Below are 23,623 nucleotides of genomic sequence, written 5' to 3'. Positions count from 1 at the left end.
CAGAGATGGCTAGAAAATGGATAGCTGACATTTAAAAAAAAAAAAAAAAAAGCCTTAGAGGCTCAACAGAATCAATGAAACAGAGCAGCATGGAGCAGGACAGAGATGGCTAGAAACTGGATAGCTGACATTAAAAAAAAAAAAAAAAAAGCCTTAGAGGCTCACAGCGTAGGTGAAAAGGCAAAGCTACCACATCACCAGAGACAGGTAAACACATGTGTGAGGTGGGAGGCAGTGAGGACCCAGCCACAGTGCAAGTGGTAACGGCCACAGGAAGGGGAACTGACATGTATTCGTTAAAAGTAAGAATCGCTATAACCTGAAGGAAAATCTCCAAGTTTAGCCCCAAAGAGTATAACCTTTTCACCAGGGGGAAATGCATACAATTTGCTCATGAATAAGACGTATGGTGATTCCGCTTTAGAATTCCAAAGATTTTTTCAATGTTGAACAACAGCAATTCCCAGTCCCCGTGCCATGGGTGGGGGGCTGTGGACACCTGACCGACTCCAGCCCTCCTTCAAAAACATCCTAAACCCAAAGGTACTCGAGCAATATCTTCAAAAACCTGATGAAAACAAAGTCTGACTCAAGAACGGTACATGTGGACACAACATCATTCAAGTACAAGAAAATAGGCAAACAGTCCCAAACAGAACAGAAGTCCAGAACTACAGCACCCAGGCCCCTTGACAAAACCATAACAAGATCCATTCCATCGGGATTGACTCACATCAAAGAAGAGTGATAGGAGAGGCACTGGTGGGAACCCAGTAAGACGGGGATTAATATTGAGTAATTTACAAATGATGATCACAGCAGAGACCATCCACAGACGCCTTGAGTGGAAAGCTGTAAACTGCACAATCTTCTTCCTCCCCAGGCTAATTCTTCTCGTATCTTCCAAGGGAGTGAGGAGATTAACCATGAAAGTTGATATCACAAAGTCCTTTTGAAAGTTGTTTCTCCTTTACTTGGTCTGCATTATTCCCATCCTGTCTCCCTGTTAAGGAGGGGCTGCTCCCCATTCTGATTTTTGCTTCTTGCCCAAGAAAGAACCCACACTGATGCACTTCAAAGATACCCATGCCTGCGTGTATGTCCTGGAAACACACGATGTGGCTTTTGATGTTTTTATTTTAGATTCATATGCGTGTTGTGCTACAGATTTTATTTAATTCCTTTCACTTGCTGAATATTATATTGTGAACATTCTGCCACGTTTCTGTGTATAAACCCACTTCATCTTCCCCTGGTCTGTAGTTTGCCAGCCTAAGCCCGTACCCACCTCACTGGCTGTCTTGGTTGTGGACACCAGCAATGACCCCACTTGCCTCTCCAGGAGCCAGGGCCCTGAGAGCATCCGCCTGTGAGGTTCTGGCTCTGAGTGCCTGCCTAGGACAGCCATGTTTCCATCACCTGTAAAGGGGGCTTGGAGCCACTACCCATCTCAGGGATCTGTTGTGAGCATCAATGAGGCACTTCTCAAGGACGCTTAGAGCATCCCCGACACATAACAAATGTCACCTGTATGACCTGCCTGCATTATTGTCCCGGATTTGTAAGTCTCTCGGGTGCCGCGTCCCCACTGTCTCTGGCCTCCTCGCCTGCCCTGCCCTGGCCCAGCCCTGCCTCTCAGGGTCCAGGCTCCAAATCTGGGAGGCCGACTCTCCTTCCATTGTGATCCCTGGGACTTTATGCTTCCATATCATTTCAGAATTGCTTGTTCAGCTCCTCACAGCGCCTGCGGGGAGTTGTTAGAATTGGCTGTAGGTCAGTGTGGGGAGAAGGGCATCCTGCTGTCCATCACAACGTTGAACCAATGCATGTGGTCACAGTGGCCCGTAGTTTAGTCGAGGACAAGCCTTGCTGGGGGCGATCATGGAAGCTGACACTTGTTCTTCTGCATGGGATGCTCACCGCAAGTGAATCCCTGTCCTGAATATTCTCAATTGGAAGCCTCTCTACAAGCCTGCAATTTTCCTGCTCAGATAAATCAGTTAGCATTTTACGATTGGAAAAAAAAACGTTCCTTTGCTCTCATTGTGATTTGGTTCCAGATGATAGAGGAGTGAAAACCCACGTGATCCCCCCACCAAGTCCCATGGGACACCCACAGCCAACGTGACCGGGAAGTGCCTTTTTGTCCCCTTCCTTGGTGCCTCTGCTTCTAGTAAATTCTCAATCTGGACCCTGCGGACCATGGATGCATATCGGGTCTGATGTGGAGTCTTTAAACTTCAATGCAGGGACTTCCCTGGCGGTCCAGTGGGAAAGAATCTTCCTTCCAATGCAAGGGATGCGGGTTCAATCCCTGGTCGGGGACCTAATATCCCACATGCCACAGGGCAACTAAGCCCACACGTCACAACTACTGAGGTGGCGTGCCTCAACCAGAGAGCCTGCGTCCCGCAAACTACAGAACCCACGCGCTCTGGAGCCCACACGCCACAATTAGAGAGAAGCCCGCACGCCGCAACCAAAGATCCCACATGATGCAACTAAGACCCTATGCAACCAAATAAATAAATACATAAAATGAATAAATAAATTAAGTAAATATTTTAAAAAATAAAATAAAATATACTTCTATGCAAAAATGTGAGCTTATGTGCAGATATGAACACTTGTCTGGAGAGAAGCAATTAGAATTTCAAAGAATGATATACGCAACAAAAGTACTAAAGAAAGGTTCTACAGGCGTGTCCCTGACGTGGAACAGGAAAAGGGTTTTAAAACACGTTTCACCATCACAAATATGAATAGTAACTAACATGCAATACGTGACTGTACAGGAGCATTTGTACAGTATAGAAATGCACGTCTTCCTGGGTGTACCTCAGAAGCTGTTTATCGATGGGTGACCATCAGGAGGGCAGAGGCCCCTGCTGTGTTGATGGCTTAGCCTGATGCCCTAGGAGTCCCCTCCTCACCTGCTCAGGCCTGAGACCCACTTTGCAGGACTCAGTGAACCGAGCAGTAATCAAAGGACGGAAGCGATTGAAGGCCTACCCTAAAGAACGCCCCCCACCAAGTAATAATAAGTCCTCCCCTACCTTGGGGAGGGAGCTCACCGAGGGGACGTTATAGGAGTCCGATGGACAGGTCAATTCATTGTTTCCTGCACCTGGATACAAAATTTTCTATGTAACTTCTTCAAGGAGGAAGAGCTGCCTCTGCCTGGGGGTGAGCTGCCTCCCATCTTGTGGTCCAGCTCTTGGGAGTTCCTGGGGTGACATCGTGTGGCTGCAGGAAGAACAGCACAGCGTCCATCCCCACCTGAGCACAGATGCGGTATTTACACCCATGTTACATGTGGGACAGCCTTGTTCTTAAAAAGCATTTCTTTATGGGAACGCTTACAAACGCTTACAAAGCGTTTGTATATGGGAAACCCAGCCTCCACTGGCATCCTTAATTTTACCTGTCAACACTGCCACCTAGGAGATGGGCTGAGTAGAGACGTCTGAAAGGGCTAGAACCAATATCTTTGTTATCACAGCAGCAGCCTTCGTACGTGGACCACGTGGCAAAATTCTGGGGTAAGCACCTTAATCCATTATTTCAGCCAGTACTCCAAATCTCCCATAGAGTCTTACACAGACAAGAAACCTGAAGGCCAGAAATAGCTCCTGGAAAGGAACTCCCTGTGGACAAGCAAGATGAGGGTCCAGGCCGCTCTAAAGCAGGAGAAGAGGTTGCAAAGATGACATCAAACAGGAACAATCCAGTGCACGAGCTCAATGTCAGAGCCCAAGGCCAGGCTCTGAGTGAGTTGCTGCCTTTTCTCAGAAGGCAGGAAAACATCCAGTCACTAAGGAAGACAGCAAGGGAGAAAGAGAAAAAGAACAAAACTATAAAACATCCCAAAAACAATTAACAAGATGACAAGAGTAAGTCCCTACCTATCAATGATTACTTTAAATGTAAATGGATTAAATTCTCAAACCAAGAGACATGCAGAGGCTAATGAAGGAAAAGACAAGACAGTCTAATTTAAAACATAAGCCTGGAGAAAAAAGTCATTTTCTACAGATGGCTGAATTATACACCAAATCAACATATGGGAAAATCATTTGAATAGGACTCAGAGATGAAAGGATAAAACCATAGAAAAGGTTGAAAAGGGAGACATGGAGACCTTAGTCAAAACTTGACCATCAGAGATCATTATAGACAGAACCAATGAAACAGAAAAGCATGGAGCAGGACAGAGATGGCTGGAAACTGAAGAGCTGACATTAAAAAATAATAATAATAAGGCTTTAGATGTCCACAGTGTAGGTGAAAAGACAAAGCTACTATATCGCCAGAGAGAGGTAAACAGATGTGTGAGGTGGGGGGCAGTGAGGACCCAGCCACAGTGCAAGTGGTAATGGCCTCAGTCAGGGGAACTGACATGTATTCGTTAAATGTAAGAATCGCTATGACCTGAAGGAAAATCTGCAGGTTTAACCCCAAAGAGTATGACATGTTCCCCAGGGAAAAATGGATACAAAATGCTCATGAATAAGACATATGGTGATTCCGCTTTAGAATTTCAATCGTTTTTTGAATGTTGAACAACAGCAATTCCCAGTGCCTGTGCCATGGGTGAGGGTGCTGTGGACACCTGACCGACTCCAGCCCTCCTTCAAAAACATCCTAAACCCAAAGGTACTCGAGCAATATCTTCAAAAACCTAGTGAAAAAAAAGTCTGACCCAAGAACAGTACATGTGGACACAACATCATTCAAGTGCAAGAAAATAGGCAAACAGTCCCAAACAGAACAGAAGTCCAGAACTACAGCACCCAGGCCCCTTGACAAAGCAATAACAAGATCCATTCCATCGGGATTGACTCACATCAAAGAAGAGTGATAGGAGAGGCACTGGTGGGAACCCAGTAAGACGGGGATTAATATTGAGTAATTTACAAATGATGATCACAGCAGAGACCATCCACAGACGCCTTGAGTGGAAAGCTGTAAACTGCACAATCTTCTTCCTCCCCAGTCTAATTCTTCTCGTATCTTCCAAAGGAGTGAGGAGATTAGCCATGAAAGTTGATATCACAAAGTGCTTTGAAAGTTGTTTCTCCTTTACTTGGTCTGCATTATTCCCATCCTGTCTCCCTGATAAGGAGGGACTGGTCCCCCTTCTGATTTTCCCTTCTTCCCCAAGAAAGAACCCACACAGACACACTTGAAAGGTATCTATGCCTGCGTGTATGTCCTGGAAACACACAGTGTGGCTTTTGATGTTTTTATTTTAGATTCACATGCATGTTGTGCTACAGATTTTATTTAATTCCTTTCACTTGCCGAATATTATGTTGTGAAAATTCAGCCACGTTTCTGTGTATAAACCCAGTTCATCTTCTCTCTGGTCTGTAGTTTACCAGCCTAAGCCTGTACCCACCTCACTGACTGTCTTGGTTGTGGACACCGGCAATGACCCCACTTGCCTCTCCAGGAGCCAGGGCCCTGAGAGCATCCACCTGTGAGGTTCTGGCTCTGAGTGCCTGCCTAGGACAGCCATGTTTCCATCACCTGTAAAGGGGGCTTGGAGCCACTACCCATCTCGGGGATCTGTTGTGAGCATCAATGAGGCACTTCTCAAGGACGCTTAGAGCATCACCGACACATAAGAAATGTCACCTGTATGACCTGCCAGCATTATTGTCCCGGATTTGTAAGGCTCTCGGGTGCCGCGTCCCCACTGTCTCTGGCCTCCTCGCCTGTCCCGCCCTGACCCAGCCGTGCCTCTCAGGGCCCAGGCTCCACATCTGGGAGGCCGACTCTCCTTCCATTGTGATCCCTGGGACTTTATGCTTCCATATCATTTCAGAATTGCTTGTTCAGTTCCTCACAGCGCCTGCGGGGAGTTGTTAGAATTGGCCGTGTAGGTCAGTGTGGAGAGAAGGTCATCCTGTCCAACACGACGTTGAACCAATGCAGGTGTTCACAGTGGCCCGTAGTTTACTCGAGGACAAGCCTTGCTGGGGGCGATCCTGGTAGCCGACACATGCTCTTCTGCATGGGCTGCTCACCGCAAGCGAATCCCTGTTCTGAATATTCTCACTTGGAAGCCTCTCTACAAGCCTGCAATTTTCCTTGCTCAGCTAAATCAGTTAGCATTTTACCACCTTTAAAAAAAATGCTCCTTTGCTCTCATTGTTCTTTGGTTCCAGGTGATAGAGGAGTGAAAACCCACGTGATCCCCCCACCAAGTCTCATGGGACGCCAACAGCCAACGTGACCGGGAAGCGCCTTTCTGTGCCTCTTCCTTTTTGCCTCTGCTTCTAGTAAATTCTCAATCTGGAGCCTGTGGACCATGGATGGACATCAGGCCTGATATGGAGTCTTTAAACTTCTATGCAGGGACTTCCGTGGCATCCAGTGGTAAAGAATCTTCCTTCCAATGCAGGGGATGTGGGTTCAATCCCTGGTCGGGGAACTAAGATCCCAAATGCCATGCGGCAACTAAGCCTGCACGTCATAACTACTGAGGTAGCCTGCCTCACCAGAGAACCATCGTGCCGCAAACTACAGAGCCCACGCGCTCTGGAGCCCGCACGCCACAATTAGAGAGAAGCCCGCACGCCGCAACCAAAGATCCCACGTGATGCAACTAAGACCCGTTGTAGCCAAATAAATAAATACATAAAATGAATACATAAATTAAACAAATATTTAAAAAAATAAAATAAAATATACTTCTATGCAAAAATGTGAGCTTATGTGCAGATATGAACACTTGTCTGGAGAGAAGCTATTAGAATTTCAAAGAGGGGTATTTGCACCGAAAATACTTAAGAAAGGGTCTACAGGCGTGGTCCTCGATGTGGAACAGGAAAAGAATTTTAAAACACGTTTCACTTTCACAAAGATGAAAAGTAACTAATGTGCAATACGTGACTGTACAGGAGCATTTGTACAGTATAGAAATGCACGTCTTCCTGGGTGCAGCTCAGAAGCTGTTTATCGATGGGTGACCGTCAGGAGGGCAGAGGCCCCTGCTGTGCTGATGGCTTAGCCTGATGCCCTAGGAGTCCCCTCCTCACCTGCGCAGGCCTGAGACCCACTTTGCAGGACTCAGTGAACCGAGCAGTAATCAAAGGACGGAAGCGATTGAAGGCCTAATCTAAAGAACACCCCCCCTCAAGTAATAATAAGTCCTCCCCTACCCTGGGGAGGGAGCTCACCCAGGGGACGTTACACGGGTCCGCTGGACAGGTCAATCCATTGTTTCCTGCACCTGGATACAAAATTTTCTATGTAACTTCTTCAAGGAGGAAGAGCTGCCTCTGCCTGGGGGTGAGCTGTCTCCCATCTTGTGGTCCAGCTCTTGGGAGGTCCTGGGGCGACATCGTGTGGCAGCAGGCAAAACAGCACAGCGTCCATCCCCGCCTGAGCACAGATGCGGTATTTACACCCATGTTACATGTGGGACAGACTGGTTCTTAAAAAGCATTTCTTTATGGGAAACCCCGCCTCCACTGGCATCCTGAATTCTACCTGTCAACACTGCCACCCAAGAGGTGGGATGAGTAGAGACGTCTGAAAGGTTAGAACCAATATCTTTGTTATCACAGCAGCAGCCTTCGTACGTGGACCACGTGGCAAAATTCTTAATCCATTATTTCGGCCAATACTCAGAATATCCCATAGAGTCTTACACAGATGAGATACCTGAAGGCCAGAAAGAGCCCCTGGACAGGCATTCCCCATGGACAAGGAAGGTGAGGGTCCAGGCCCCTCTAAGGCAAGAGAAGCAGCTGCAGAGATGACATCAAATGGGAATGATCCAGGCCACAAACTCAATGTCAGTTCCCAAGGCCAGGCTCTCAGTGAGTGGCTGCCTTCTCTGTGCTTCTGCACTGTCGCCATGAAAAGGGGACCACGTGCTAGACCGGTCGTCTTCACTGGGAACAACATTCCACAAACGGAACTAACAGCAACGTAGAGAAAGGACAGTGAACAGAGGGAGTTAGAAAATGCGAAGCAGATAGATCTCCTGGGGAGGTGGCCCAACAGGAACCAGGAGGGACCGTGTGCCCAGCATGTCACCTGGCCCTGGCAGGTATATAAAGCCTCCTGACCCAGAAGCCCCCACACCTGAGCATCTGCCCTCTCTTTCCACCTGCTCCCTCTGACCTACTTCACCCTCCACCCACCAGAACATGGGCTGCTGTGGCCGTTCCAGGGGCTGTGGCTCCAGCTGTGGGAGCTGTGGCTGTATTTGGCTCTTGTACTATATTTGAATTAGAAATAGCTACGTGAATTCATCATGTGTATTATCTCTAAAACATGGTATTTTATTCCACTGAAACACCTAGGAAAATGCCAACCCAGTAGATATGAGCACTCCAGCACCGAGACTGCTCTGGTGAAATGCCATTTCTTGTGTCTTAATGGGACCTGGGATTTCTGGAGACATGGGACTGGAAATGAACAAGATGAATCTGGAACATCTTGTCATCCCAGAAAGCAAGGAAGGTAACAAAGACAACTCGGACATGTGAAAGGTTGAGGCATCAGACTCGAAGAGACCCCCAGGAAACAAGCTGGGGACAATGTGACACCACTGTTTCCAAAGGACGGTTACAAATCAAATACATTTAAATTTATGAGTCCATAATCATACACAAATAATAACACAAATAACCTACAAAATGCATAAGCTCTTAACACTATAAGATGTTTCATCTAAGGTGCATAGTAAGCAGAAGTCGAAAACCTATACTAGATTCACAAAAGATAAAGAGACATGAATCGAGGCACACCACTACAGGAAAACATCAAATCACAAAGAAAGACAGCAAGGGAGAGAGGGAAAAACAACAACAACTATAAGACAGCCAGAAAACAGTTAAGAAGATGACAAGAGTAAGTCCCTACCTATCAATAATTACTTGCAATGTAAGTGGATTAAATTCTCAAACCAAAAGACATGCAGGGGCTAATGAAGGAGTAGACAAGTCAGTCTAATTTAAAACAGAAGCCTGGAGACAAAAGTCATTTGCTACAGATAGCTGAATTGTACACGAAATAAACATATGGCAAAAGCATTTGAATAGAACTCAGAGATGAAATGAAAAACTACAGAAAAGGTTGAAAAGGGAGACATGGAGACCTTAGACAAAACTTGGCCGTCAGAGATCATAATAGACAGAATCAATGAAACAGAGAAGCATGGAGCAGGACAGATATGGCTAGAAACTGAATAGCTGACATTAAAAAAAAATAATAATAAGGCTTTAGAGGTTCACAGCGTAGGTGAAAAGGCAAAGCTACCACATCACCAGAGACAGGTAAACACATGTGTGAGGTGGGAGGCAGTGAGGACCCAGCCACAGTGCAAGTGGTAACGGCCACAGGAAGGGGAAATGACATGTATTCGTTAAAAGTAAGAATCGCTATAACCTGAAGGAAAATCTCCAAGTTTAGCCCCAAAGAGTATAACCTTTTCACCAGGGGGAAATGCATACAATTTGCTCATGAATAAGACGTATGGTGATTCCGCTTTAGAATTCCAAAGATTTTTTCAATGTTGAACAACAGCAATTCCCAGTCCCCGTGCCATGGGTGGGGGGCTGTGGACACCTGACCGACTCCAGCCCTCCTTCAAAAACATACTAAACCCAAAGGTACTCGAGCAATATCTTCAAAAACCTGATGAAAACAAAGTCTGACTCAAGAACGGTACATGTGGACACAACATCATTCAAGTACAAGAAAATAGGCAAACAGTCCCAAACAGAACAGAAGTCCAGAACTACAGCACCCAGGCCCCTTGACAAAACCATAACAAGATCCATTCCATCGGGATTGACTCACATCAAAGAAGAGTGATAGGAGAGGCACTGGTGGGAACCCAGTAAGACGGGGATTAATATTGAGTAATTTACAAATGATGATCACAGCAGAGACCATCCACAGACGCCTTGAGTGGAAAGCTGTAAACTGCACAATCTTCTTCCTCCCCAGTCTAATTCTTCTCGTATCTTCCAAAGGAGTGAGGAGATTAGCCATGAAAGTTGATATCACAAAGTGCTTTGAAAGTTGTTTCTCCTTTACTTGGTCTGCATTATTCCCATCCTGTCTCCCTGTTAAGGAGGGGCTGCTCCCCATTCTGATTTTTGCTTCTTGCCCAAGAAAGAACCCACACTGATGCACTTCAAAGATACCCATGCCTGCGTGTATGTCCTGGAAACACACGATGTGGCTTTTGATGTTTTTACTTTAGATTCATATGCGTGTTGTGCTACAGATTTTATTTAATTCCTTTCACTTGCTGAATATTATATTGTGAACATTCTGCCACGTTTCACTGTATAAACCCAGTTCATCTTCCCCTGGTCTGTAGTTTGCCAGCCTAAGCCTGTACCCACCTCACTGGCTGTCTTGGTTGTGGACACTGGCAATGACCCCACTTGCCTCTCCAGGAGCCAGGGCCCTGAGAGCATCCGCCTGTGAGGTTCTGGCTCTGAGTGCCTGCCTAGGACGGCCATGTTTCCATCACCTGTAAAGGGGCCTTGGAGCCACTACCCGTCTTGGGGATCTGTTGTGAGCATCAATGAGGCACTTCTCAAGGACACTTAGAGCATCCCCGACACATAACAAATGTCACCTGTATGACCTGCCAGCATTATTGTCCCGGATTTGTAAGGCTCTCGGGTCCCGCGTCCCCACTGTCTCTGGCCTCCTCACCTGCCCCGCCCTGACCCAGCCCTGCCTCTCAGGACCCAGGCTCCACATCTGGGAGGCTGACTCTCCTTCCATTGTGATCCCTGAACTTTTTGCTTCCATATCATTTCAGAATTGCTTGTTCAGCTCCTCACAGTGCCTGCGGGGAGTTGTTAGAATTGTCCGTGTAGGTCAGTGTGGGGAGAAGGGCATCAAGTCCATCACAACGTTGAACCAATGCAGGTGTTCACAGTGGCCAGTAGTTTAGTCGAGGACAAGCCTTGCTGGGGCCGATCCTGGAAGCTAACACTTGTTCTTCTGCATGGGATGCTCACCGCAAGCGAATCCCTGTCCTGAATATTCTCACTTGGAAGCCTCTCTACAAGCCTGCAATTTTCCTTGCTCAGATAAATCAGTTAGCATTTTACCATCTTCAAAAAAAATGCTCCTTTGCTCTCATTGTTCTTTGGTTCCAGGTGATAGAGGAGTGAAAACCCACATGATCCCCCCACCAAGTCCCATGGGACGCCCACAGCCAACGTGACCGGAAAGCGCCTTTCTGTGCCTCTTCCTTTTTGCCTCTGCTTCTAGTAAATTCTCAATCTGGAGCCTGCGGACCATGGATGGACATCAGGTCTGATATGGAGTCTTTAAACTTCTATGCGGGGACTTCCCTGGCATCCAGTGGGAAAGAATCTTCCTTCCAATGCAGGTGACGTGGGTTCAATCCCTGGTCGGGGAACTAAGATCCCACATGCCATGCGGCAACTAAGCCTGCACGTCATAACTACTGAGGTAGCCTGCCTCACCAGAGAACCATCGTGCCGCAAACTACAGAGCCCACGCGCTCTGGAGCCCGCACGCCACAATTAGAGAGAAGCCCGCACGCCGCAACCAAAGGTCCCACATGATGCAACTAAAACCCGATGCAGCCAAATAAATAAATACATAAAATGAATACATAAATTAAACGAATATTTTAAAAAATAAAATAAAATATACTTCTATGCAAAAATGTGAGCTTATGTGCAGATATGAACACTTGTCTGGAGAGAAGCTATTAGAATATCAAAGAGGAGTATATGCACCGAAAGTACTTAAGAAAGGGTCTACAGGCGTGGTCCCCGATGTGGAACAGGAAAAGAATTTTAAAACACATTTCACTTTCACAAAGATGAAAAGTAACTAATGTGCAATACGTGACTGTACAGGAGCTTTTGTACAGTATAGAAATGCACGTCTTCCTGGGTGTAGCTCAGAAGCTGTTTATCGATGGGTGACCATCGGAAGGGCAGAGGCCCCTGCTGTGCTGATGGCTTAGCCTGATGCCCTAGGAGTCCCCTCCTCACCTGCGCAGGCCTGAGACCCACTTTGCAGGACTCAGTGAACCGAGCAGTAATCAAAGGACGGAAGCGATTGAAAGCCTAATCTAAAGAACACCCCCCCTCAAGTAATAATAAGTCCTCCCCTACCCTGGGGAGGGAGCTCACCCAGGGGACGTTATAGGGGTCCGCTGGACAGGTCAATCCATTGTTTCCTGCACCTGGATACAAAATTTTCTATGTAACTTCTTCAAGGAGGAAGAGCTGCCTCTGCCTGGGGGTGAGCTGCCTCCCATCCTGTGGTCCCGGTCTTGGGACGTCCTGGGGCGACATCATGTGGCCGCAGGAAGAACAGCACAGCGTCCGTCCCCACCTGAGCACAGATGCGGTATTTACACCCATGTTACATGTGGGACAGCCTTGTTTTAAAAAGTGTTTGCCTATGGGAAACCCAGCCTCCACTGGCATCCTGAATTTTACATGTCATCACTGCCACCCAAGAGGTGGGCTGAGTAGAGACGTCGAAAGGGCTCGAACCAATATCTTTGCTATCCCAGCAGCAGCCATCGTACGTGGACCACGTGGCAAAATTCTTAATCCATTATTTCGGCCAATACTCAGAATATCCCATAGAGTCTTACACAGATGAGATACCTGATGGCCAGAAAGAGCCCCTGGACAGGCATTCCCCGTGGACAAGGAAGGTGAGGGTCCAGGCCCCTCTAAGGCAAGAGAAGCAGCTGCAGAGATGACATCAAATGGGAACGATCCAGGCCACAAGCTCAATGTCAGTTCCCAAGGCCAGGCTCTCAGTGAGTGGTTGCCTTCTCTGTGCTTCTGCACCGTCGCCATGAAAAGGGGACCATGTGCTAGACCGGTCGTCTTCACTGGGAAAAACATTCCACAAACGGAACTGACAGCAATATAGAGAAAGGACAGTGAACAGAGGGAGTTAGAAAATGCGAGGCAGATAGATCTCCTGGGGAGGTGGCCCAACAGGAACCAGGAGGGACCGTGTGCCCAGCATGTCACCTGGCCCTGGCAGGTATATAAAGGCTCCTGACCCAGAAGCCCCCACACCTGAGCATCTGCCCTCTCTTTCCACCTGCTCCCTCTCCTACTTCACCCTCCACCCACCAGAACATGGGCTGCTGTGGCCGTTCCAGGGGCTGTGGCTCCAGCTGTGGGAGCTGTGGCTATATTTGGCTCTTGTGCTATATTTGAATTAGAAATAGCAACGTGAATTCATGATGTGTATTATCTCTAAAACATGGTATTTTATTCCACTGAAAGACCTAGGAAAATGCCAACCCAGTAGATATGAGCACTCCAGCACCGAGACTGCTCTGGTGAAATGCCATTTCTTGTGTCTTAATGGGACCTGGGATTTCTGGAGACATGGGACTGGAAATGAACAAGATGAATCTGGAACATCTTGTCATCCCAGAAAGCAAGGAAGGTAACAAAGACAACTCGGACATGCCAAAGGTTGAGGCATCAGACTCGGAGAGACCCCCAGGAAACAAGCTGGGGACAATGTGAAACCACTTTTTCCAAAGGACGGTTACACATCAAATACATTTAAATTTATGAGTCCATAATCATACACAAATAATAACACAAATAACCTACAAAATGCATAAGCTCTTACAACTATAAGATGTTTCATCTAAGGTGCATAGTAAGCAGAAATCGAAAACCTATACTAGATTCACAAAAGATAAAGAGACATGAATCGAGGCACACCACTACAGGAAAACATCAAATCGCGAAGAAAGACAGCAAGGGAGAGAGGGAAAAACAACAACAACTATAAAACAGCCAGAAAACAGTTAAGAAGATGACGAGAGTAAGTCCCTACCTATCAATAATTACTTGCAATGTAAGTGGATTAAATTCTCAAAGCAAAAGACATGCAGGGTCTAATGAAGGAGTAGACAAGTCAGTCTAATTTAAAACATAAGCCAGGGGACAAAAGTCATTTCCTACAGATGGTTGAATTGTACACGAAATTAACATATGGCAAAAGCATTTGAATAGGACGCAGAGATGAAATGATAAACTACAGAAAAGGTTGATAAGGGAGACATGGAGACCTTAGACAAAACTTGACCATCAGAGATCATAATAAACAGAATCAATGAAACAGAGAAACATGGAGCAGGACAGACATGGCTAGAAACTGGATAGCTGATATTAAAAAAAAAAAAAAAAAAAAGCCTTAGAGGCTCACAGCGTAGGTGAAAAGGCAAAGCTACCACATCACCAGAGACAGGTAAACACATGTGTGAGGTGGGAGGCAGTGAGGACCCAGCCACAGTGCAAGTGGTAACGGCCACAGGAAGGGGAAATGACATGTATTCGTTAAAAGTAAGAATCGCTATAACCTGAAGGAAAATCTCCAAGTTTAGCCCCAAAGAGTATAACCTTTTCACCAGGGGGAAATGCATACAATTTGCTCATGAATAAGACGTATGGTGATTCCGCTTTAGAATTCCAAAGATTTTTTCAATGTTGAACAACAGCAATTCCCAGTCCCCGTGCCATGGGTGGGGGGCTGTGGACACCTGACCGACTCCAGCCCTCCTTCAAAAACATCCTAAACCCAAAGGTACTCGAGCAATATCTTCAAAAACCTGATGAAAACAAAGTCTGACTCAAGAACGGTACATGTGGACACAACATCATTCAAGTACAAGAAAATAGGCAAACAGTCCCAAACAGAACAGAAGTCCAGAACTACAGCACCCAGGCCCCTTGACAAAACCATAACAAGATCCATTCCATCGGGATTGACTCACATCAAAGAAGAGTGATAGGAGAGGCACTGGTGGGAACCCAGTAAGACGGGGATTAATATTGAGTAATTTACAAATGATGATCACAGCAGAGACCATCCACAGACGCCTTGAGTGGAAAGCTGTAAACTGCACAATCTTCTTCCTCCCCAGTCTAATTCTTCTCGTATCTTCCAAGGGAGTGAGGAGATTAACCATGAAAGTTGATATCACAAAGTCCTTTTGAAAGTTGTTTCTCCTTTACTTGGTCTGCATTATTCCCATCCTGTCTCCCTGTTAAGGAGGGGCTGCTCCCCATTCTGATTTTTGCTTCTTGCCCAAGAAAGAACCCACACTGATGCACTTCAAAGATACCCATGCCTGCGTGTATGTCCTGGAAACACACGATGTGGCTTTTGATGTTTTTACTTTAGATTCATATGCGTGTTGTGCTACAGATTTTATTTAATTCCTTTCACTTGCTGAATATTATATTGTGAACATTCTGCCACGTGTCACTGTATAAACCCAGTTCATCTTCCCCTGGTCTGTAGTTTGCCAGCCTAAGCCTGTACTCACCTCACTGACTGTCTTGGTTGTGGACACCGGCAATGACCCCACTTGCCTCTCCAGGAGCCAGGGCCCTGAGAGCATCCGCCTGTGAGGTTCTGGCTCTGAGTGCCTGCCTAGGACGGCCATGTTTCCATCACCTGTAAAGGGGCCTTGGAGCCACTACCCGTCTCGGGGATCTGTTGTGAGCATCAATGAGGCACTACTCAAGGACACTTAGAGCATCCCCGACACATAAGAAATGTCACCTGTATGACCTGCCAGCATTATTGTCCCAGATTTGTAAGGCTCTCGGGTCCCGCATCCCCACTGTCTCTGGCCTCCTCGCCTGCCCCGCCCTGACCCAGCCCTGCCTCTCAGGACCCAGGCTCCACATCTGGGAGGCTGACTCTCCTTCCATTGTGATCCCTGAACTTTATGCATCCATATCATTTCAGAATTGCTTGTTCAGTTCCTCACAGCGCCTGTGGGGAGTTGTTAGAATTGGCCGTGTAGGTCAGTGTGGGGAGAAGGGCATCCTGTCCATCACGACATTGAACCAATGCCTGTGTTCTCAGTGGCCCATAGTTTAGTCGAGGACAAGCCTTGCTGGGGGCGATCCTGGAAGCTGACACTTGTTCTTCTGCATGGGCTGCTCACCGCAAGCGAATCCCTGTCCTGAATATTCTCACTTGGAAGCCTCTCTACAAGCCTGCAATTTTCCTTGCTCAGATAAATCAGTTAGCATTTTACCATCTTCAAAAAAAATGCTCCTTTGCTCTCATTGTTATTTGGTTCCAGGTGATAGAGGAGTGAAAACCCACGTGACGCCCCCACCAAGTCCCATGGGACACCCACAGCCAAGATGAACAGGAAGTGCCCTTATGTCCCTCTTCTTTGGGGCCTATGCTTCTAGTAAATTCTCAGTCTGGAGACTACGGACCATGGATGGACATCAGGTCTGATATGGAGTCTTTAAACTTCTATGCAGGGACTTCCTTGGCGGTCCAGTGGTAAAGAATCTTCCTTCCAATGCAAGGGATGCGGTTTCAATCCCTGGTCGGGGACCTAAGATCCCACATACCACAGGGCAACTAAGCCCGCACGTCACAACTACTGAGGTGGCGTGCCTCAACCAGAGAGCCTGCGTCCCGCAAACTACAGAACCCACACTCTCTGGAGCCCACACGCCACAAATAGAGAGAAGCCCGCACGCCGCAACCAAAGATCCCACACTATGTAACTAAGACCCGATGCAGCCAAATAAATAAATACATAAAATGAATAAATAAATTAAATAAATATTTTAAAAATTAAAATAAAATATACTTCTATGCAGAAATGTGAGCTTATGTGCAGATATGAACACTTGTCTGGAGAGAAGCAATTAGAATTTCAAAGAAGGGTATACACACCAGAAGTACTAAAGAAAGGTTCTACAGGCGTGTCCCTGACGTGGAACAGGAAAAGGATTTTAAAACACGTTTCACCTTCACAAAGATGAATAGTAACTAACATGTAATACGTGACTGTACAGGAGCATTTGTACAGTATAGAAATGCACGTCTTCCTGGGTGCAGCTCAGAAGCTGTTTATCGATGGGAGACCATCAGGAGGGAAGAGGCCCCTGCTGTGTTGATGGCTCAGCCTGATGCCCTAGGAGCGCCCTCCTCACCTGCTCAGGCCTGAGACCCACTTTGCAGGACTCAGTGAACCGAGCAGTAATCAAAGGACGGAAGCGATTGAAAGCCTACTCTAAAGAACGCCCCCCCAAGTAATAATAAGTCCTCCCCTACCCTGGGGAGGAAGCTCACCCAGGGGACGTTACAGGGGTCTGCTGGACAGGTCAATCCGTTGTTTCATGCACCTGGATACAAAATTTTCTATGTAACTTCTTCAAGGAGGAAGAGCTGCCTCTGCCTGGGGGTGAGCTGCCTCCCATCTTGTGGTCCAGCTCTTGGGAGTTCCTGGGGTGACATCGTGTGGCTGCAGGAAGAACAGCACAGCGTCCATCCCCGCCTGAGCACAGATGCGGTATTTACACCCATGTTACATGTAGGACAGCCTTGTTCTTACAAAGCGTTTGTATATGGGAAACCCATCCTCTACTGGCACCCTTAATGTTACCTGTCAACACTGTCACCCAGGAGATGGGCTGAGTAGAGACATCTGAAACGGCCAGAACCAATATCTTCGTTATCACAGCAGCAGCCTTCCTACATGGACCACGTGGCAAAATTCTGGGGTAAGCACCTTAATCCATTATTTCAGCCAATACTCCGAATCTCCCATAGAGTCTTACACAGACAAGAAACCTGAAGGCCAGAAATAGTCCCTGGCCAGGCACTCCCTGTGGACAAGGAAGATGAGGGTCCAGGCCGCTCTAAAGCAGGAGAAGAGGTTGCAAAGATGACATCAAACAGGAACAATCCAGTGCACGAGCTCAATGTCAGAGCCCAAGGCCAGGCTCTGAGTGAGTTGCTGCCTTTTCTCAGAAGGCAGGAAAACATCCAATCACTAAGGAAGACAGCAAGGGAGAAAGAGACAAAGAACAAAACTATAAAACAGCCCAAAAACAATGAACAAGATGACAAGAGTAAGTCCCTACCTATCAATGATTACTTTAAATGTAAATGGATTAAATTCTCAAACCAAGAGACATGCAGAGGCTAATGAAGGAAAAGACAAGTCAGTCTAATTTAAAACATAAGCCAGGGGACAAAAGTCATTTCCTACAGATGGTTGAATTATACACCAAATCAACATATGGGAAAATCATTTGAATAGGACTCAGAGATGAAATGATAAAACTATAGAAAAGGTTGAAAAGGGAGACATGGAGACCTTAGACAAAACTTGACCATCAGAGATCATTATAGACAGAAGCAGTGTAACAGAAAAGCATGGAGCAGGACAGAGATGGCTAGAAACTGAATAGCTGACATTAAATAATAATAATAATAAGGCTTTAGAGGTTCAAAGCGTAGGTGAAAAAAGCAAAGCTACCACATCACCAGAGAGAGGTAAACACATGTGTGAGGTGGGGGGCAGTGAGGACCCAGCCACAGTGCAAGTGGTAACGGCCGCAGGAAGGGGAACTGACATGTGTTCTTTAAATGAAAGAATCGCTATGACCTGAAGGAAAATCTCCAAGTTTAGCCCCAAAGAGTATAACATGTTCCCCAGGGGAAAATGGATACAAAATGCTCATGAATAAGACATATGGTGATTCCGCTGTAGACTTCCAAAGGTTTTCTGAATGTTGAACAACAGCAATTCCCAGGGCCTGTGCCATGGATGGGGGGCTGTGGACACCTGACCGACTCCAGCCCTCCTTCAGAAACATCCTAAACCCAAAGGTACACGAGCAATATCTTCAAAAACCTGGTGAAAGCAAAGTCTGACCCAAGAAGAGTACATGTGGACACAACATCATTCAAGTGCAAGAAAATAGGCAAACAGTCCCAAACAAAACAGAAGTCCAGAACTACAGCACCCAGGTCCCTTGACAAAACCATAACAAGATCCATTCCATCGGGATTGATTCACATCAAAGAAGAGTGATAGGAGAGGCACTGGTGGGAACCCAGTAAGACGGGGATTAATATTGAGTAATTTACAAATGATGATCACAGCAGAGACCATCCACAGACGCCTTGAGTGGAAAGCTGTAAACTGCACAATCTTCTTCCTCCCCAGTCTAATTCTTCTCGTATCTTCCAAGAGAGCGAGGAGATTAGCCATGAAAGTTGATATCACAAAGTGCTTTTGAAAATTGTTTCTCCTTTACTTGGTCTGCATTATTCCCATCCTGTCTCCCTGTTAAGGAGGGGCTGCTCCCCATTCTGATTTTTGCTTCTTGCCCAAGAAAGAACCCACACTGATGCACTTCAAAGATACCCATGCCTGCGTGTATGTCCTGGAAACACACGATGTGGCTTTTGATGTTTTTACTTTAGATTCATATGCGTGTTGTGCTACAGATTTTATTTAATTCCTTTCACTTGCTGAATATTATATTGTGAACATTCTGCCACGTGTCACTGTATAAACCCAGTTCATCTTCCCCTGGTCTGTAGTTTGCCAGCCTAAGCCTGTACTCACCTCACTGACTGTCTTGGTTGTGGACACCGGCAATGACCCCACTTGCCTCTCCAGGAGCCAGGGCCCTGAGAGCATCCGCCTGTGAGGTTCTGGCTCTGAGTGCCTGCCTAGGACGGCCATGTTTCCATCACCTGTAAAGGGGGCTTGGAGCCACTACCCATCTCGGGGATCTGTTGTGAGCATCAGTGAGGCACTTCTCAAGGACACTTAGAGCATCCCCGACACATAACAAATGTCACCTGTATGACCTGCCAGCATTATTGTCCCGGATTTGTAAGGCTCTCGGGTGCCGCGTCCCCACTGTCTCTGGCCTCCTCGCCTGCCCCGCCCTAACCCAGCCCTGCCTCTCGGGGCCCAGGCTCCACATCTCGGAGAGCGACTCTCCTCCCATTGTGATCCCTGGGACGTTATGCTTCCATATCATTTCAGAATTGCTTGTTCAGCTCCTCACAGCGCCTGCGGGGACTTGTTAGAATTGGCCGTGCAGGTCAGTGTGGAGAGAATGGCATCCTGTCCATCACGACGTTGAACCAATGCAGGTGGTCACAGTGGCCCGTAGTTTAGTCGAGGACAAGCCTTGCTGGGGGCGATCCTGGAAGCCGACACTTGTTCTTCTGCATGGGCTGCTCACCGCAAGCGAATCCCTGTCCTGAATATTCTCACTTGGAAGCCTCTCTACAAGCCTGCAATTTTCCTTGCTCAGATAAATCAGTTAGCATTTTACCACCTTTAAAAAAAATGCTCCTTTGCTCTCATTGTTCTTTGGTTCCAGGTGATAGAGGAGTGAAAACCCACGTGATCCCCCCACCAAGTCCCATGGGATGCCCACAGCCAACGTGACCAGGAAGCGCCGTTCTGTCCCTCTACCTTGGTGCCTCTGCTTCTAGTAAATTCTTAGTCTGGAGCCTGCGGACCATGGATGGACAACAGGTCTGATATGGAGTCTTTAAACTTCTATGCAGGGACTTCCCTGGCATCCAGTGGGAAAGAATCTTCCTTCCAATGCAGGTGACGTGGGTTCAATCCCTGGTCGGGGAACTAAGATCCCACATGCCATGGGGCAACTAAGCCTGCACGTCATAACTCCTGAGGTAGCCTGCCTCACCAGAGAACCATCGTGCCACAAACTACAGAGCCCACGCGATCTGGAACCCGCACGCCACAATTAGAGAGAAGACCGCACGCTGCAACCAAAGATCCCACATGATGCAACTAAGACCCGATGCAGCCAAATAAATAAATACATAAAATGAATACATAAATTAAACAAATATTTAAAAAATAAAATAAAATATACTTCTATGCAAAAATGTGAGCTTATGTGCAGATATGAACACTTGTCTGGAGAGAAGCTATTAGAATTTCAAAGAGGGGTATATGCACCGAAAGTACTTAAGAAAGGGTCTACAAGCGTGGTCCCCGACGTGGAACAGGAAAAGAATTTTAAAACACGTTTCACTTTCACAAAGATGAAAAGTAACTAATGTGCAATACGTGACTGTACAGGAGCATTTGTACAGTATAGAAATGCACGTCTTCCTGGATGCACCTCAGAAGGTGTTTATCGATGGGTGACCATCAGAAGGGCAGAGGCCCCTGCTGTGCTGATGGCTTAGCCTGATGCCCTAGGAGCCCCCTCCTCACCTGCTCAGGCCTGAGACCCACTTTGCAGGACTCAGTGAACCGAGCAGTAATCAAAGGATGGAAGCGATTGAAGGCCTAATCTAAAGAACACCCCCCCTCAAGTAATAATATGTCCTCCCCTACCCTGGGGAGGGAGCTCACCCAGAGAACATTATAGGGGTCTGCTGGACAGGTCAATCCGTTGTTTCATGCACCTGGATACAAAATTTTCTATGTAACTTCTTCAAGGAGGAAGAGCTGCCTCTGCCTGGGGGTGAGCTGCCTCCCATCCTGTGGTCCAGGACTTGGGAGGTCCTAGGGCGACATCGTGTGGCAGCAGGCAGAACAGCACAGCGTCCGTCCCCACCTGAGCACAGATGCACCCATGTTACGTGTGGGATATCCTTGTAATAAAAAGCGTTTGTCTATGGGAAACCCAGCCTCCACTGGCATCCTGAATTCTACCTCTCAACACCGCCACCCAAGAGGTGGGATGAGTAGAGACGTCTGAAAGGGCTCGAACCAATATCTTTGCTATCCCAGCAGCAGCCTTCGTACGTGGACCACGTGGCAAAATTCTTAATCCATTATTTCGGCCAATACTCCAAATCTCCCATAGAGACTTACACAGATGAGATACCTGATGGCCAGAAAGAGCCCCTGGACAGGCGTTCCCCGTGGACAAGGAAGGTGAGGGTCCAGGCCCCTCTAAGGCAGGAGAAGCAGCTGCAGAGATGACATCAAATGGGAATGATTCAGGCCACAAGCTCAATGTCAGTTCCCAAGGCCAGGCTCTCAGTGAGTGGCTGCCTTCTGTGTGCTTCTGCACCGTCTCCATGAAAAGGGGACCACGTGCTGGACCGGTCGGCTTCACTGGGAACAACATTCCACAAACGGAACTGACAGCAATGTAGAGAAAGGACAGTGAACAGAGGGAGTTAGAAAATGCGAGGCAGAGAGATCTCCGGGGAAGGTGGCCCAAAAGGAACCAGGAGGGACGGTGTGCCCAGCATGTCACCTGGCCCTGGCAGGTATATAAAGCCTCCTGACCCAGAAGCCCCCACACCTGAGCATCTGCCCTCTCTTTCCACCTGCTCCCTCTGACCTACTTCACCCTCCACCCACCAGAACATGGGCTGCTGTGGCCGTTCCAGGGGCTGTGGCTCCAGCTGTGGGAGCTGTGGCTATATTTGGCTCTTGTGCTATATTTGAATTAGAAATAGCTACGTGAATTCATGATGTGTATTATCTCTAAAACATGGTATTTTATTCCACTGAAAGACCTAGGAAAATGCCAACCCAGTAGATATGAGCACTCCACCACCGAGACTGCTCTGGTCAAATGCCATTTCTTGTGTCTTAATGGGACCTGGGATTTCTGGAGACATGGGACTGGAAATGAACAAGATGAATCTGGAACATCTTGTCATCCCAGAAAGCAAGGAAGGTAACAAAGACAACTCGGACATGCGAACGGTTGAGGCATCAGACTCGAAGAGACTCCAAGGAAACAAGCTGGGGACAATGTGACACCACTGTTTCCAATGGACAGTTACACATCAAATACATTTAAACCTATGAGTCCATAATCATACACAAATAATAACACAAATAACCTACAAAATGCATAAGCTCTTACAACTATAAGATGTTTCATCTAAGGTGCATAGTAAGCAGAAGTCGAAAACCTATACTAGATTCACAAAAGATAAAGAGACATGAATCGAGGCACACCACTACAGGAAAACATCAAATCACAAAGAAAGACAGCAAGGGAGAGAGGGAAAAACAACAACAACTATAAAACAGCCAGAAAACAGTTAAGAAGATGACAAGAGTAAGTCCCTACCTATCAATAATTACTTGCAATGTAAGTGGATTAAATTCTCAAAGCAAAAGACATGCAGGGGCTAATGAAGGAGTAGACAAGTCAGTCTAATTTAAAACATAAGCCAGGGGACAAAAGTCATTTCCTACAGATGGCTGAATTGTACACGAAATAAACATATGGCAAAAGCATTTGAATAGGACTCAGAGATGAAATGATAAACTACAGAAAAGGTTGAAAAGGGAGACATGGAGACCTTAGACAAAACTTGGCCGTCAGAGATCATAATAGACAGAATCAATGAAACAGAGAAGCATGGAGCAGGACAGACATGGCTAGAAACTGAATAGCTGACATTAAAAAAAAATAATAATAAGGCTTTAGAGGTTCACAGCGTAGGTGAAAAGGCAAAGCTACCACATCACCAGAGAGAGGTAAACACATGTGTGAGGTGGGGGGCAGTGAGGACCCAGCCACAGTGCAAGTGGTAACGGCCGCACGAAGGGGAACTGACATGCGTTCTTTAAATGTAAGTATCGCTATGACCGGAGGGATAACCTGCAGGTTTAGCCCCAAAGAGTATAACATGTTCCCCAGGGGAAAATGGATACAAAATGCTCATGAATAAGACATATGGTGATTCCGCTTTAGAATTCCAAACGTTTTTTGAATGTTGAACAACAGCAATTCCCAGTCCCATACCATGGGTGGGGGGCTGTGGACACCTGACCGACTCCAGCCCTCCTTCA

The 23,623-nt window shown here is 46.9% G+C and overlaps 1 protein-coding gene across 1 annotated transcript in view; it reads left to right on the top strand.

Moving 5' to 3' along the window:
- Nucleotides 1-8,165: 8,165 nt before the first annotated feature.
- LOC309807496 (uncharacterized protein) overlaps nt 8,166-23,623 on the top strand; it is a gene marked incomplete at its 5' end in the record, with an annotated part of 29,514 nt that continues 14,056 nt past the window's right edge. The window contains one exon of the mRNA XM_082627199.1: nt 8,166-8,222. Within this exon, the coding sequence (XP_082483325.1) occupies nt 8,166-8,222 (57 nt within the window). The remainder of the gene's footprint in view (nt 8,223-23,623) is intronic.

This window comes from Mesoplodon mirus (genome assembly GCF_964341445.2).
Source record: "Mesoplodon mirus genome assembly, chromosome: 7".
NCBI lineage: Eukaryota > Metazoa > Chordata > Mammalia > Artiodactyla > Ziphiidae > Mesoplodon > Mesoplodon mirus.
Note: the sequence above shows the minus strand (reverse complement) of the source record. Positions and strands in the feature narration are given on the sequence as shown.